Raw genomic sequence first — 18,411 nt, 5'->3', positions numbered from 1 at the left:
AAGTTCCCGTTGCTGAAGAACCTGCTCCTCCAGCAGTCGACCCTGAGATCCTTGAACCTGAAGTTCCCGTCGTTGAAGAATCTGCTCCTCCAGCACTCGATCCTGAGATCCCTGAAGCTGAAGCTCCCGTCGCTGAAGACTCTGCTCCTCTATAAGTGTACCATGTTCCTGTTACACCTGATCCTCAGCAGCCAGTTGCTGTCTCATCTGCTTATACAGATTTCGAGTTCGTGATTCCAGCGTTTCATGACTTCCTTGTTGAAAACCTTGATTAGGATTTCGACTTTGATTTCTCTCGCTTTCCAGAAGTTTTGAGGTATGAGTCTTCAATTACGAATGTTTTAGGGGTCCCCCCTCAGAAGTTCCACAATGGTCTGACCCTCTCCAAATCTAAATGAGCTTATGGATTTCTTGGCTCGCTGTAGTGGAATCGTAGATATTTGTATATACAAAAAGATTTTTCATGTATAATTATTCATCTTTTATAAATTATCATATTGATTATTCACCTTTAAGGAAAGATGAAAACGTAAATTTTAAGTTTTCAACATACTTCATATGATCGAAATCACTACATATATCCTTCAAGCTCTATAGCTTTACAAATTCTTAAGTCTTTAATACACCCTCCTTATCTTCTCTGCACCTTCATCTTCATTGCAAAGGCCATCGTTGAAGGGTCGAAACGATGAGGTATGTCTCAGCTTTAACCCGTCACAACCTCAGCTTTTTAAATGGCTTTTTCAAATGTTTCCCCCAGAGTTATCTGCCTCATTAACAATGGTTTTTGTCGTAGAAGTCTCTCAGTTTAACTGACATGATTTCTTGTTCTGTTATGAATGTACGCTGCTCTAGTCCTTCAATAAGCCTATCACACATGTTTACCATGTCTATAGGCACTTTTTCTGCAGTGTTAACAAAGTCATATTCAATGTCTCTTAATACGATCACCTTGATTCAGAACCATTTCAGCTATTTTACTATCGGTCAGTGAATGAACAACTGGAGCCTCATTATCTGCAGGTCTTTTTGAAATTTTCAACAATATCCTTGTACCACAGGACAAGCAATCAGCAAAAAACATAGTGAGTAATGCACGTAGGCCTGGCGGTGACGATGGTTTGTAACTGGCGGCAACAGAGTATCAGAGCCCGGTATGGACAAAATAGGTCAGGTGTGGAATTGTACCATCATGTCGTCACTCAAAAATTTTCGGAATTTGGAACATTTCGGATTTTGGATTAGGGATGCTCAACCTGTAGTTTTTTTTTCATTAGATTGTCAAAATATTCATAATATTGCGTTCATTATATCACCGCTATGTTCTCTGGATTTTTATGAACACAAAAAAATCTTTTTTGGAATGTAACTCATGTACTTTGTAATTTATAGCTTATTCATTTTAGGAAAATCTCTATTGATATCAAAACAATAAATCAATTATATTTCTTTATTTGCCTTTCTTGTCATACAGCTTATCTTGCATACTTTAGCTACTGTGTATGATGATGCTATACAAAACAAGTGCTAACTTGCCAATACAATAATTTAACATGGATCAAATGTGATACGATTGGACATTTTAGGCCTTATGTAACACTCATCTAAGGTTCATTTTCACCTCTTGATAAATGGGAAGCTGACCTTTAATTGAGTCAAACATTAAGGCAAATTTCTCCATGCCAATCACTTGCTATTGATGTTGCTGTGAACTTTGGTGACTTTCCTTACAAAGCACATGCTGGTGGTAATCATTGATTTATAGTAACTAAATGAGAAAACAAAAATGAGTTTCAAAAGTGATGCGAAAGTGTGTACTAACCATGGTTACTATAAAACAATGTGCCCTTATATTCTATACCAGTATCCTGCATACATTTATTTGAAAAATAACAATGCAAATATTATCTAACTGCAGTTACAGTGTCATCTGGACTAGTTCTAGGAAAACAGATCTGACAAAAACTAGTTATATCATAAAAGGCAAACTACTGATGCATCAGTATATTTCACCCGTCATGTAAAAGAGCAAGGAGAAATAATTGCAGTCCAATGTCAATAGTCTTTATTTTCCCTTAAACTTATCCAGACATAGATGGACAAGCAAAATGTTTTATATTATACTTAAAGCAAATGGTCTGCAAATGTAGTCCATAAGCTGAACAACAAGTAACTTGACTACCAGATGTTTCAAGAAATATCTTCCATCTGAACTTGATAAGGTTCCCTTAATTCAACTGAAGGTGAAAAGTGTTGGTTATTAATGATCTCATAAAACAAGGGTTTGGACATAAGCAGATGATGATACATAAAGTACATTCAACCAGCAGGAATTGTACACCTTCATGTACTGAATTTAACAGAGAAAATACTATATTATGTTATGTAGGAACTCAATTTATGGTAATGGTTCAGTATTCAACAATTTAAAGGAATTCCCATTTAGCCTGATAAAATTTTCCTGAAAATGTATGATATGTACAAAGTAGACATGGCAGGGTTGATTAGCTGCAAACAAAGCTTAAAAGAATTTTTGTAACTACGTGAAGATCTGATATTCAGTTATAAAATGTTACTGCATATTAATGGACTGGAATATTCAGACTTACACTCAAGTACTTACCTGAATTTTTAATAGATTATGAATACATTATTTCAGAGATAATGCAGCAAGGAAAAAAGCAGTAATCTTAATGTTGTAACATAAAACACATTCCTATCCTATTTGATTACCAGGTAGGAAGAACTTTACTCTCTTATCAATTTTACTCATCATAAAGATTCCACCTTTGCCATTAAATACTGGGCAAACCCAGACATGAAATTTGAATGTATACCATTGCTCTACAATTTTCTTTGGCTGTCATAAGTATTATTTATTAATTTCCTATCATACAGCCTAGTAAAATATTTGAGTGAATGAACTGGGCTTAATGTACTCTAACTTACATTCTAATAAGGTATGAATAGGAGCAAAAGTTTTAGACAGGAATATAAATGATATTAGCTTGTTGCTCAATTTTCCAAACAATACTTTGAACTATTCATTGTATTCTCCAATAATCAGATTTATTGTTAATCAATTAGGCTTTGCATGTGCAGAGAGTATAATATTGGAGCTTTTTGAATTCTAACTCATTTTTGGTATAATGTGCTCTCTTAGATACCTCATCAACCAATGAACAAATTTTGCCTCTTTATGACATTTTTTTACATATGAGGCCTAGGAAGTGGAAGATATTTTCTGGTATGGTTTGCATTACAACACAATCTTGTATGGGCTACATATTACCAATACACTTGTCAAGTTTTATGTACCATAGTCTGATGCAGAGTGGCTATATCTAAATGAAAATTACATCTTAAGCTTTTGTATAGTTCTTTTTTAATGTCTTTACTTCTGAAATGGGGTTTAGTGGTTGTTTCCAATGTACTGATAGTCAGTGAGTTCTGAATACATGAAAAGTTATTTCCTCTTAGAGAGGGCCAGTGAGCAATAAAGATGAGAGAGTTCTACTCTCTTTGGCAGTTTAATACAGTAGGATCATTCCATACTGTGGGTGAACATTTCTGTTCCCAAGGACAGTATCACTCTTGATAGACCTGTCATCTTGAGCTTAGATCTGGATGCACTGTAATGAATAGAATGATATATCTATGCAAAACCAAAATACACTACAGGAAATATAAAAGGGGAAAAAGATCATCGGGAAAAAATTAAGTGCTTACTCATTGGTCTTCTCTTTTGTAAAAAGAATGGATTTTCATGAGAATAAAATTTCAAATTTATCTTATTCCTAACAAAAGTCAGCCAGTGAGCAAGGTAGATAATATATAGGAAAATGGCAGAAAACCCTTAAATTTGTTGGTGATATGAAGTGGTTAGCAGTTAGGAAGTGGTGTCCAGCCACAGAGGGAATCTTTTGCATATTTTGATAGAATGGATCAAGGAGCTGACAGAAATCCAAAACTTTATGACCAACGTTCTTTAGCATGATATTCCTCAGAAAAGGTATATTGGTAGCCACTTTCTTGACATTGTGGGATCATGCACTTGAGGTGGGCTGAGAATTCAGGTTAAATTCTCAGAATAATCCTCATAGGCTTTCAAGATACCTAACAGACAGAGAATGTAATGTGCATCCTTCCTTCTCCATATGGGGAAAAAATAAGCTATCTATGCTGGGAAACCTAGCTGTCTTGAGTTAAAAGTTTGGACTTAGGGTTAAAAGTCTTACCATGTCAAGTTCTTAAAAGAAACTAAAAGGAGCTTCTTGTGATGGGATATGACATGAGCATCATCCAGTTTATTTCCTGAGGCTAGTGATGAAACACAAGAACTTCTAAAGTAAGCCTTTGAAATTGGTGTTAACAGAATAGGATTATTATTTTTTTAATGGAAAATGTTGACAAAAAAAATGTTAAAAGTGGAGAGTAAAAAGAAAATGGGGAGACCAAACTGGAGATGGAAGGACAGAATTAATAATATTATGAGGAGTCAGGTCAGTGCAGGAAAGTGAGATGTGTAAAGGAGAGTGAATTGGAATGATGTGGTATACAGGAGTCAACATGCTGTCAGTGGAAAAAACCAGGGCATATGAAGTGGCAGAGGGTACACCATGGAAAATTTTATGGGGACTGGTTGTGGATAGATGGCTGTGGTCTTGGTTCACTGCACATGATAGCTTAAGAATGGATATGAGTGATAACACAGGAAATATAACAGGGCAGGGAGGTGCACAATGTATGGCAATTTTGCCACATTATCCAATTTCTGCATAAATATAAATTATATATATATATATATATATATATATATATATATATATATATATATATATATATATATATATATATATATATATAGTTATCCCTGGGGATAGGGGAGAAAGAATACTTCCCACGTATTCCCTGCGTGTCGTAGAAGGCGACTAAACGGGGAAGGGGGGGGGGCTGGAAATCCTCCCCTGTCGTTTCTTTTTAATTTTCCAACAGAAGGAACAGAGAAGGGGGCTAGGTGAGGATATTCCCTCAAAGGTCCAGTCCTCTGTTCTTAACGCTACCTCACTATCGTGGGAAATGGCGAATAGTATGAAAGAAAGAAAGATACATATATAGTATCTGTATAATTGGTATTGATAAAGTAAGTAATAAAGTATGATCATAAATTATTTTGCTTATAAAAGAAAAATATGTGCAGTAGAAAAAATGAATACCAAAAACATGAAAATACACTATCCATTCTTCTCTGTGATAGCAGTTGAGCAATAGCCCCTCTGTGGGTAGTACAAGGGTAATTTTACTTTCATGCAATTTTTTTCTCAGCTTTGAAAAAATATAAGCAACTTTTAGGATACCTCAAATGCTTAGGAAAGGGATAAAATATGTGGATGTTTGAGGGCTAACTCAGGAAGGAACACAACAAAGTTGACAAGGGAACAGAATTTGCATGTACATTAGTAGAAATACTTTTTCTCCTTTGAAGAGAAAAATAATTTGCTTTATAAACAAATAAAGATCATGTAAATACTTATTTTTTAGATCAAAACAATGGCATACTCATTATCCTTATAATTAAATGTTTACTCATCATGATTTTGTAAATCTAACCTCTCTGTATTGTTCCAGTTTTAGTATATGTACTGCTGAAGAAAGTACATAAAAATTGAAATGTAATACACACAATGTAGCATGCATGGACAAGAAACAAAATGCCAAAATGATTGACCAGTAGGGAACTGCCCTTTTGTAGATTAGGTCTTGTTGTCTTCAGATTAAGAGACAGTTAGATTCAGACTTACTGGCCTCATAATGGGGTTAAAAACTGCAGAGCAAAATAACTTTAAAAATGACATATGTGATTGGAAAAGCACTGAAAATCAAAATTACCCAGCAAAAATTTTGCACTTTTATATACAACAGGAAGGAATCAAAGAAAGGAGGATTCTATAATAACCCTAGAGTGAGTAGGCTCCTCACAAGCATAACACTAACTGCAGGTAAAAACCTGACCATATGTTCCCTAAACACATAATATGGATATGAGAAGAAAATCCCTGTCCTGTCATAAAAGATGGTCTAGTTAAGGTTGTAGAACCTGTGTGATGTGAAAGCATATAAACTAGAGGTGCTGAGGTAAGCAGAGAACAGAGAATGGACAGTTATGTTTATTTATGCATGTCTGCATTTGAACTCTAGTCAAGAGCTTCCTTTCTGCAGAGATGTTGGCAAGAAGTGGCTCCATGTATGGTGATCCTGTTCCTAGGAACAGAAGGTACATTCAAATAACCTAAAAAATAATGTAGGGTGGTCATAGATTGTTCCCAAAGAGAATATGGCTCTCTCTTTTTCCATGCTTACTGGCTGACTGTTTTCATTCAGAAATAGATAAGTAAATCAAAATACAATAGCAGTTCTCTTTTTTCTTTTTCAACCTGAAAACACAGTAAGTTGGACAGATTCCTGCATATCATATTTCAAAATCTGTTGCTAAAGCAAGTCAGATCAATAAACTCGGAAAACATTTCTTAGGGGTAATTTTTCTTCAGGTCTGTACTGTAATTTTCATGTTTTACTGTATATCCAGATGGCCAATTTCTTTGTGTGAAAGTTTCAGGATACTGGATATTTCTGGTTGAAATATCTATCCTCCAGATATTTATCTAACATCATTGTTCACAATCTCTTTTCCATGGGGAAGATTAAAGCACTCAATACATCCACAACCCATACCCAGTTTGTTATAAAGTGCCTCTTACTTTTTCACTTTACACACAGTTGATTTGTCAAGTGAGGTCATCTTTCAAACCACCCTCATACACAAAATGATTCCATTGCACTTGATTCCTGATCATTCGTTTTGGATTTTCATCTGAATTATTATAACGGATCATTTCTTTCATTACATCTATCTTTTGCAGTTTACCTTTCCTCCTTGTACCTTTTGTCGCACTACTGTATTTCTTCTCAACCAACTTAATTCTCCTATAGGTTTGACGGGATCACATACCTTTCTAATGATTTCTTGACACCAAATAATATTTCCATTTTTTATTCTATCTATCCTCCTAATCTCATCTATATTCTATACCTTATTCATCTTTAATGCTTTTAACAGTCCTGACCTGTACAAGTTTGGGTTTCACATCCATACACTTGTGTTGGAACAGACACTCCACACTTTTAACTTTCCCATTCATCAGAGATTTTAATGAACCTTCAATTTCTTTCCCTTGCATGAATCTACTTTTGACTGTAGTTTTCCCATCACCAACCTTCTAATCCTATTCTTAAGTATTCAGAATCATCCACAACTTCCAGCTCTTCACTATACAAACTTATCTTACATTCTGATATCCCACTCCTTTCAAAAACTACCATCTTCTGTCTTCTTTCACTCTCAGCCTCCTTCTCCTTCGTACATTATCAAAACCCATCAATCTTTCCAATAATTCCTATGATACAGCTAACACTCCAGCATCATTTGCATACAGCAGCTATGCCAATTTCCACTCTTTCTCTTTATGGTAGAGTATTAATCTACAATCACCCCATCCTAATCTCATCTCATCTCCCATGATACCCCATTCTATATCTGCAAATGTTGAATAAACCTCCCTTTTCTCTGAAACTTTCTTACTTTCCTAGCGCAAAAATCCCTTCTTCAGCCTACCTCATTCTCTGTCAACAAAGGTTCACTGATCCCTTTTAAACACTCACTGTCCTAAAATACATCCTGCCACCTATGCTAAAGAGACTTATTCTGCTATAATTCTTTCACTGTCTCTTTCTCCTCACCTTATATAGTGGAACAATTACTGCCTTTATCCAGCCATGAAACTTCTTTCCATGCTGTCATACACACTTTCCAGATCCAATCCACAGTAGTTTATCCTATATTCTTTGCTGTCTCACTTACCAACTCCATCTTTACCCCTTTTTTTTTCTTTTAGCTTTATTGCTCTTCTTAGTTTATGGGTTACATTATAACACTGTCAGCTCACCTTCTGCATAATTATCTAAACCCAATGGAATGCTAAATGCATATCTTTTCTTTTTATGAATTTCATTTTATAATGCTCATTATTTATATGTTTTTACATATTGTTTAAACCTTTTAGGAATATATGCCTGATTACCTATCTTTTTCCTTAACCCCATTCCCAATGACGTAAGACTGGATTGAGGTTCCTGGCCCCACAAACTGACAAAAGGACAGAGACACCTTGTTCCCTTTGTGATTTTTAACATATATGTGATGTACTGTATGTACTTTGGAAAATGTGTATACAGTACTCACATAAAATTTCAAACAGTATATGATGGTGTTATAATTGCTAACATGTTCTAATGAGTTCATATTCTCTCTCTCTCTCTCTCTCTCTCTCTCTCTCTCTCTCTCTCTCTCTCTCTCTCTCTCTCTCTCTCTCTGTTTCTCTCATACGAGCTTCCCTGTCTATCTGAGTAAAAAAAAAGTACCATATGATTTACTATGGGACCAAACTTGCCCAAATGATATGATTTGCATATCTTGATTACATAAAAGAAAACAGTTTATACATTCATTGAAGATAGTGTTAATGTTCCTTAATGAACTGATACACACAAAAAATTACTTGGTACATATTGCTCAAAAATATAAACACATACTAGATGACTTGTATACTGGTTCAGCCACAGTACATATTCTGCAAAGCATAAGCACTATCATAAATGGATGCAATGTTTGACAGTTTGCTTTACAAGTGCACATTAACTGTGAACATGACTATGTCTACCGACTACCTGCATTGACATCAGTCAATAATGCTTATAGAAGACACTACTGAAAAGTGAACTAAGATGTTGCACTGACAGTATCATAATTTCAAGAGTTTAGTGACACACAACAGTCATAATATATATATATATATATATATATATATATATATATATATATATATATATATATATATATATATATGCAGTATGTATCACAATATTTAGGTTATGACAGGTTAGTTTCACAATAATCTTGCTTTGCTGAAACAGTCCATCAATAAATCTTAACTTGATTATAACTTGAGTTACTTCACATAACTGATGATTTCTTTTAATAATTAAAAGAATGGCTCATGTCAAACTCAGAACTTGTTCCCAGATACCAGGTTTTACATTATGGAATACATCCCCTCTGGAACATATCAGAACTCTATCTTCACAAAAATTATTCAAAATATCATGGTAACTATGACAATCAATGCTAGTAAAATAAATGACACACTGGAAAAATTTGGAAAAAACATGGATTTTTTTACTTTTTATAATAATGCAGTACAGAGCAATTAAATCATTGTGTTTTTATCATACCCAAAATTATCACTATCCTCAGTGCATGAGTAAATTGGTACACCATTACCATTAGATTTGATTTCTTAGACTGATATTAACAAAAACTTAATGTTTGTTGACCAACCATATATATAAACCATATATAAACTGTCTTAATAACTATCAATAGTTCATATTAGATTTATCAATCTTTCTCCTGGTTGCTTGTTCATAATTCACAATGGATAAATAGTAATTTTTGACATTAAAGTAGAAATAATTAATCTATAATGAATTTTTCAGATTGAAGGAAGATATGATAATCTCTAATCCATAATAAGTTCAAGCAATCATAGTTAAGTTCTGACATGTATTAGCCAAATATATCTTTTGATTTACACAAAAAGTATAGTACCCAGTAGTTGCCTGCATAGACTTACATCAAGGACTTACATTTCACATTCAGAAGAAAGTGGAACATGCATTATCTTACCCAAGCATTCAAATGAAAAAAATTAGATGCCTTCTGTCCTTTGCCATATAAAGTATATACAATACAGTATTATTGTCATTAACATCTTTATCAATTACTTACATATATTCCCTGGAGTACCTACTAATATTCAATTATTTGTAAAATTACAAGTTAAAGCAACATCAATATTCAGTTAATCATGAGTCAATCAGGAATGGCAGTATGCTCTACATCAAAATCAGAATACCCACAAAAACTAAATATTAATTCTTTTATCATTTCAAACAAGTGAGACTGAAGGTTGAATCCTATCTAAAAAGCTGTTAGAATGTTTTGAATAGTAATTCAGGGATAGTGCTCACTTTACTATGTTCCATGTTGAAGCTTTATGCAAATCATGATTGCATATCTCATGTTGATCATCAAAATATATGGCTGAAATGAGAGCTGATAAATTTTGAATGTTTCAATTTATTCTGTGCCATCTTTGTTTCAGCAATGATATGCATATAGATGGTATACTGCACAGTACTATAATGACTGAAATTTATTCTGGAATTATATTTCATATGTTTATCCCTTGGGATATGGGAGAAAGAATACTGTATCCCACAATACTCTTGCCTGTTGCAGAAGGTGACTAAGAAAAGTAGCAGTGGGGAACAGGAAATTCTCCCCTCCTTTATCATTACTATCCAAAAAAGAAAAAAAACAACAGGGAGGGATACAAGCAAAGGACCTTTTCTCTAAGGTTCACTTGTCTGTTCCCAAAACTTCCTTTCTATGTTAGAAAATAGCAGACAGGTATGAGAAAGAGGACATTTCTTACAGTATTTAATATTCATGAAGCTGTTGTGTAAAATCTGAAGAAAAAATATGTAATATTGTCCACCATTCTTTCAGTTCCTTCGTTCTCTGTGCTAGTGGCAACAAGATGACTGAAACCTGGCAGGTTATTTGAGTGTTGCCTGCACCTAAGACAGCTGTTATCTTTAACTAATATGCCAATAACAGAACAGTTTTCACACACCTAATATTTGCTTTCTACAGGATTTAACAATGCCTTTTTTTTTTTCATTTGGTTAATATGAAAGTATTTTCAATTTTTTGATGATTTTTTTAATGTGCGAGTCCATAATTACAGTGACTGCCATTATCAAGTGCATTTATTAGGATCTTAAAAGATTTATTTTGTATGTACTCATGCTTTTGTGGAATAAGTGCACACCAATAAAGGAATCTTATATCCTTGACATCATTAGGCTTAAACATGTCAAAGGGTTTACATGAATGCCACTGGAAAGCATTCTTTTTTACAAGTATCATCCCATGAAATTTGCAGCACATTAATTTCATTACATTTGGGCCCCAATTTGCAGGAACTAAATTGATGCTCAAGTGACATGGATTTCTAAACTTCCCAAAAGTAAGTAGAAACTTGTGTATTTCATGTTTCTAAATACATAGAAACACTGAGCAGTAACTGAATGTCATCAATTGGGTACTCATTCGAAATGCTGAAAGATGACCCTGTATATTTGGGGATCTGTATGTTGTATGATATATGTGCTCCCCATTCTTATATGTTCCATGTAGAAATCTTGTGTACAGTTTTCGATTTCCTGAGTCTATATTCTTTTTGACTGCTTATCCACACTTAATTTTTTATATTTTTTCAAAAATCCTTATTGTAGTACATCTGAGAAATGTCAAAGGTTTGCACTAACTTTTCAGTGGATTTTGGCAGCGTGGCAAGATTTCTGTATCATTATGGGATGTAAAACAGAAAACTTAAAGTACCTACACTTTTGATTTCTCTTAGCACAGTTTATTATCTGATGCAGGAGGTGCTACTTCAACACAGAGAGGAATAAATATAACTCAGGGAAACATGAATCACCCAGTCTTCTTCCCATTAGCTGTTATGTTTGTGCTCTGAGTCAATCAAATGAAAGTGCTACCATGCCTTAATGATCAGCCATAGCAAAGGGAGCATGGGTGGAGTTTGGAAAAACAAATGGAGACTGCTACAATTCAATTATAATAGTTGTAGAGTTATAGCCTAATTGTCTCCCACTTTTGCTGAGTACCACACCTAGTTCTGACTCTGGAGAACAGTTAGGAAGCAACCGGTTTTTGGCCAATTCAAATAATCTTTAGTCTGGATAAATAGGAAGCTACTGCATTTGACTAGATTCTTACTGCCATGTTTTGGGAAGTTGCTCATGTCAATTACTAGAAGGTCCATGCAAACACAGTGAACATGCAAATAGTTATTGAGCATTGGGGCACACATTTGTTCAATAGCTTAATTCAGTGGTAGACTTTAAGCTTTAGTCCATACCAGATGAGATTATCATACTGCACTAAGATATGCAATCAGCTGTATGAGAGGTCAAACATTAACAAGCCATTGGCTGATATATCATCATGTTCCTATTAAATGTGTTTATTTTCCACAATAAACTATGTTTTAAAAGAAATGGTAATACAATACATGATGTAGGGATAATCAGAGAATAGGAGTTTGCCTTCTAATACTCTGCAAATGACTAACAATCCTGATTCCTTGTACTTCTAATTTGGTTCTTTCAAATCACAAGACCAATCTCAAACTGAAAACACATCAAAACACAGGTTCTGTATGCAAAACCTGTATCAACAAGTGAAGATCTCAGGCAGCATATTTACTTAACTTTATTGAACAGCTGTAGCTCCTTCAGCTACCCTTTTTATGTGAGGAAGATAACATCACACTAAAATTCACATTTGCAGTAGTTTGTTCATATTTGTTAAAGGAAGTTCCTGAATTTTCATATGATACATCTTCACAAATGTCTCACCATCTTTGTAAAATAAAGTTTGCATCAATATGTGTAGTTTAAATTACTTCAAGTAAATACTGTAACAATGAGCTGATGATGTAGTCTGCATAAGTAGTACACCCTTAGGGAGTCATTCTACTAAAACATACTACATGAATAGAAACTATAGAAACTATCAGCAGAGTACAAGTGGCTCAGTAGAAAACCTGACTTTATTTTGTACTCTGAACTGAACATTGCTATTACTGACCCTTGATATGAATTTTAGAGGCTTATTCACAGCACATCCAATGCTGGAGAAAATATATATAGACATTTTGACTAATGTCCTTTGCTAATAGCAAAGCACAGTTCTGAGTGACTTCCTTATCTGCCTTTTTCATATCCAACATTTCATATTACTGAACAATATCAGAGCAAGTTAGTAGGTGTAGAACCTTTTCCAAATACTGTAGTTCAATCAGTGAATATTTTAGCATGAGATACCCAGCAGCAATGATCAAAACTTTAGCAAAAGACTTTGTTATGGCTTAGTAACTACACATAAATAAGTTTATTTTCTGCACAGTATTGCAGAGGCAGCTTATTTGAAAGTTAAAGGAATAAAGATGTCCTTGATGATTGCAGTAACTTGGGTAAGTGTAGTGAAGAGTTAGGAAAAAAAGGATATTGGGAACATAAAATTCTCTGGGGCAAGATTCCTCACATTTGAATGAATTTCATACCAAACAGAAAAGCACATCTGACATATGGAGTGCAGTATTTTGTGATAAATGCTGCATTATGTCATCATTACCATAGATAAAAAGAATAAATACTATGTAGGTCAATAGTGAACAGAGTTAGGTCTCAGTAAACTAACCTTCAGATATATCAAGGCAATTCAAATAGGACCTCATAAGGTTGTTCATTTTTTTCATTATGAATATTTCCCACGGCCTTATGTTATTCTTGAATCATTTTCAAGTCAAACTAAACAAAATGTCAATAAATTTCATAATTAGAAAATATACTGCAGTAAACCATATAAAATTTTTGTATAGTTTGTGGCTTTGGCAACATTCTAAGTAGGAGTGCAGAAATGGCTCATGACAGTGAACCTTTGGTGAGGGAAGGAGGCCAAATGGAGGATATTCCATTTTACAGCACAGTATTTCTCCCATGTTAATGATGACATGGGTGACTGGTGCCAGCCAGTCTGTTTGCTGCTCATGCTTATGAGCTGTTTATAAAACTTTGTGCATACAACAATTATTACCTCAAAAGCTACTAAATAAAACATCTTCCTTAAATAAGTTTCATATTCACTTTATGAGGTGCATTACTCTAACACAACATTTGGCATTAAATAAGTTCTTATCTGAATGATGCTTCAACACTTAGTTAATCATAGTAGCTTTCAAGTTAACACAGATGAATAAGTTCATTTCTTACAAATGTTTATGATAAGGATATTGTACATTAAGTAACAACAGGATGAGTCTTATATAGCATGTATTAAATGCACTCCTTGAGTATCAGATTGCTTGTCAAGTCATTATTAGTACTGTGGTAATAAAGAAAGTTGAACATGGCATACCTCACATATCTTATGCCATCTTGCACTGTCTTAGCAGGAATCTATCTGCTTCAAAAGTTTACTGTATTATGGGATATTCAACAAAAAGGTGTGACCAGCTCTTTGTATATCACAGTAGAAAACACCTTGCCTGGTTTGGGTTTGAACTTGGTTACCATGGATTGTGAACGCAGTGTCACGCCATACACTATACAAAGTTTGAAATATTAGAAATAAACTTGGGCCTTTTAAAGCAACAATTAATAATTAAATCTTTTTTTGTAAAAACTACCTGATCAAAAGTTTGAATATTTCACTAATAAAAAATGAAATCCATAATAATGGATTCTCAATTGATCAAACTTTGGTTTTTGATTTCTTTGAGTCACATATTAAGATCTATTCTCATTTACCCTTTATTATCAGTAATGGATAAAATCATTTTTTAAAACTATCTTTATCAATAATTTGATTTATAAACCATGCAAGCAGAAAATGTGACAGTTGGCTAATGAAAACATTTGAAACCATGTGAAGAACTGATACTCAAGGCAGGAATGCCTGAGGAAAATTTTTCTAACTGAAAAGACAAAGACACTGATAATTACATTCACTAGAAATAAGATAACAGAGAAACTTTCTGACACTCATTAATATCATAACTTAGCTACACGACCCAAATACTAAACCTATGCTGAAGTTCAAATGTTAATGAATTACTTTAAATGCTGTCTCCTTAATCTGATAACATGAAAGTTTGAAAGGTATGTAAATTATTTCTCTATGATTTCAGAATATGGGTCCTAGTCACTTTATAAAAGTAAAATATTATACTGGAATGATCAGAGTTACAGAACTTCATACAGCTGAGTTTCACTTCTTCAAGATCAATCATTAAACTAAGTGAAAGAAAGGGGTTTGGAAAAACTTCCTAATATTTTATGAAATTGGACAGAAATTACAGAAAAAAGAACATGTTCACGGTAAGTCGATAATATATGATAAACATTCACAAGACATATAGTTTGGGATAATGAAAAGTATACACTGTTTAAACGTAATATTGTATGATTAGAGAAAAGTAAACAAAATAAAAAAGCTTCCAAAAGACTAAGAATATGAAGTATCATCAACAAAAACAAAGTACTTCAACAGAGAAAAAGAGTTTTCCACTTGGCACATGCAGTGACAAGTTCAGTCAAAGCACAGTACTCCAGAAAGTATTTGGGAGATATGCTCCTTCAACAGTCCTTCATATACAGTGCACTGAGCTGTAGGATGTAATACTGGATAATGACAGACTCCACAGAGTTAATCATTGATAAACAATTTGAAGAATAATTTTTATTCTTTAAGTCATAAAGAAAAATCTTCTTGCATATTTGAGAACATTCTCAGTTTTCATGAGAAAGTTTCCATTAAGAAGAACAAGTTGGAGGTAATCTCACAAAAGCAGCACACTTTGTGCTTATGAATTTATACAATAAGACTAGTAATATTTACTTGTGTACCATAAATAATTAATTAACAATTATTCTACAGTGCATTTTCTTCAGCCCCAAACAGCTATCAGAAAGTTTTTGAGACCACTGCTACAGTGAATGACTCATCAAAGAATTCCTGACTACATATTAAAAGTATGACAGACCCAAGAATACTTCTTAGAATAATGTTAATGAGGTACCTATAACCATGCAGCAGCAACAGATCCAGAAAGTTGACTGTATGGGCAGACACATTTTTATTCAACTAGTGCACAATATTGATACAGTTATCTGATCTGCCACCTGGATAAGTTGCTATGCACTGTACATTTCTGTTGACCTTGGGAATGATTTTTAAGGACTAGTGACAGTGTATTTGTGGGAGCTTAATACTAAACAGCCTTGGACTAAAATCGTTATGACAACATTTGTGATATATTTTTGGATGAGAAAAGTAACCATACAATAAGCCAACGACAGTAAAAGTGTTCATTAGATTCCTTTTCAGATAACAGTGTAAAATTTCCTGATATAAAGTTTATATTGATGGACTGATATATTGTCAGAACAAGCAGTAAATCATTAAAGAATGGCAGATTTTATTGACAACTACATGTATGCACCAAATTAGTCATTAAACAAAGCCTGGATTGCCCAAAAATTTCATAGATACTTCATTTTATTTCTCTAATCCATCAGGCTTTGCTCATTACACTTATCTTTAATACTCATCATTATCTATAACAACGAACTTATAAATATCAAAATCTGGTGTAACGGGTAATTGTTGATCTGCTGACGATAACAACCTGGCTAAAATTTGGGAGACCTTGATAATTTACTGTCATAATCATCATGTATTAACAGAAAAAAAAAAGTGCTGGCATGAGGGTGTTATGGCAGATGAAATGCAAGTTGGCATTTTGATATAACAGCAGATGATTTCTACATGATATTCTTGGTATCAGCCAGCTGACAAGTAGTGTTCCCTGATAACCAGACCAAATCCAGCACAGCTCCCTGGTGGAGATGATATACAGCATACACCACCACCACATGCATGATGTGATGGGAATTGGCAAGCAGGTCCAGGCGACCTGGCACCCATTTTTCGGGTACACGAAGGGCTCCCACAAATCCACCAAGAACAGCTAAGAAATCCTGAAAATGGGCAATGACTCAATTATCAACAAAACATCACAATTCTAAATGGTACATATCTGGAAATGTTACTATAATTACTTTTATTGTCATTGAAATATTGTCATTTTCATCAGTATTGTCAGGATTATCAATATAATTATCACAATATAATAATAACAATAATAATAATAATAATAATAATTTTTTTTTTTTTGCTTTGTCGCTGTCTCCCGCGTTTGCGAGGTAGCGCAAGGAAACAGACGAAAGAAATGGCCCAACCCACCCCCATACACATGTATATACATACGTCCACACACGCAAATATACATACCTACACAGCTTTCCATGGTTTACCCCAGACGCTTCACATGCCCTGATTCAATCCACTGACAGCACGTCAACCCAGGTATACCACATCGCTCCAATTCACTCTATTCCTTGCCCTCCTTTCACTCTCCTGCATGTTCAGGCCCCGATCACACAAAATCTTTTTCACTCCATCTTTCCACCTCCAATTTGGTCTCCCTCTTCTCCTCGTTCCCTCCACCTCCGACACATATATCCTCTTGGTCAATCTTTCCTCACTCATTCTCTCCATGTGCCCAAACCATTTCAAAACACCCTCTTCTGCTCTCTCAACCATGCTCTTTTAATTTCCACACATCTCTCTTACCCTTACGTTACTTACTCGATCAAACCACCTCACACCACACATTGTCCTCAAACATCTCATTTCCAGCACATCCATCCTCCTGTGCACCACTCTATCCATAGCCCACGCCTCGCAACCATACAACATTGTTGGAACCACTATTCCTTCAAACATACCCATTTTTGCTTTCCGAGATAATGTTCTCGACTTCCACACATTCTTCAAGGCTCCCAGAATTTTCGCCCCCTCCCCCACCCTATGATCCACTTCCGCTTCCATGGTTCCATCCGCTGCCAGATCCACTCCAAGATATCTAAAACACTTCACTTCCTCCAGTTTTTCTCCATTCAAACTCACCTCCCAATTGACTTGACCCTCAACCCTACTGTACCTAATAACCTTGCTCTTATTCACATTTACTCTTAACTTTCTTCTTTCACACACTTTACCAGACTCAAATTGGAAAGGATCACAATTTTGTGCGTGATCAAGATATTCTTATGAGTCCACGGGGAAAATGAAACTCGAAAAGTTCCCAAGTGCACTTTCGTGTAATAATCACATCATCAGGGGAGACACAAGAAAGAAATATAACGGTCAGTTGATGTACATCGAAGAGACGAAGCTAGGACGCCATTTGGTAAACATGTGATTCACATGTTTACCAAATGGCGTCCTAGCTTTGTCTCTTCGATGTATATCAACTGACTGTTATATTTCTCTCTTATGTCTCCCCTGATGATGTGATTATCATACGAAAGTGCACTTGGGAACTTTTCGTGTTTCATTTTCCCTGTGGACTCATAAGAAATATATATATATATATATATATATATATATATATATATATATATATATATATATATATATATATATATATATATATATGAGTGGTTGGGCAGTTCTTAGTCCGTTTCCTAGCGCTACCTCGCTGATGCAGGAAAAGGCGATCAAATATAATAAAA

General features: G+C 34.5%; 1 protein-coding gene across 3 annotated transcripts in view; it reads right to left on the bottom strand.

Annotated features, from left to right (window-relative positions):
* Positions 1 to 1,436: 1,436 nt before the first annotated feature.
* LOC139750312 (progestin and adipoQ receptor family member 4) overlaps positions 1,437 to 18,411 on the bottom strand; it is a 155,804-nt gene continuing 138,829 nt past the window's right edge. For all 3 annotated transcript variants that reach the window (XM_071664977.1, XM_071664966.1, XM_071664987.1), the window contains one exon: positions 1,437 to 16,812. In XM_071664977.1, coding sequence (XP_071521078.1) covers positions 16,597 to 16,812 — 216 coding nt within the window. In that variant the 3' untranslated portion in view covers positions 1,437 to 16,596. The remainder of the gene's footprint in view (positions 16,813 to 18,411) is intronic.

Source organism: Panulirus ornatus, chromosome 1 (assembly GCF_036320965.1).
Source record: "Panulirus ornatus isolate Po-2019 chromosome 1, ASM3632096v1, whole genome shotgun sequence".
NCBI lineage: Eukaryota > Metazoa > Arthropoda > Malacostraca > Decapoda > Palinuridae > Panulirus > Panulirus ornatus.
Note: the sequence above shows the minus strand (reverse complement) of the source record. Positions and strands in the feature narration are given on the sequence as shown.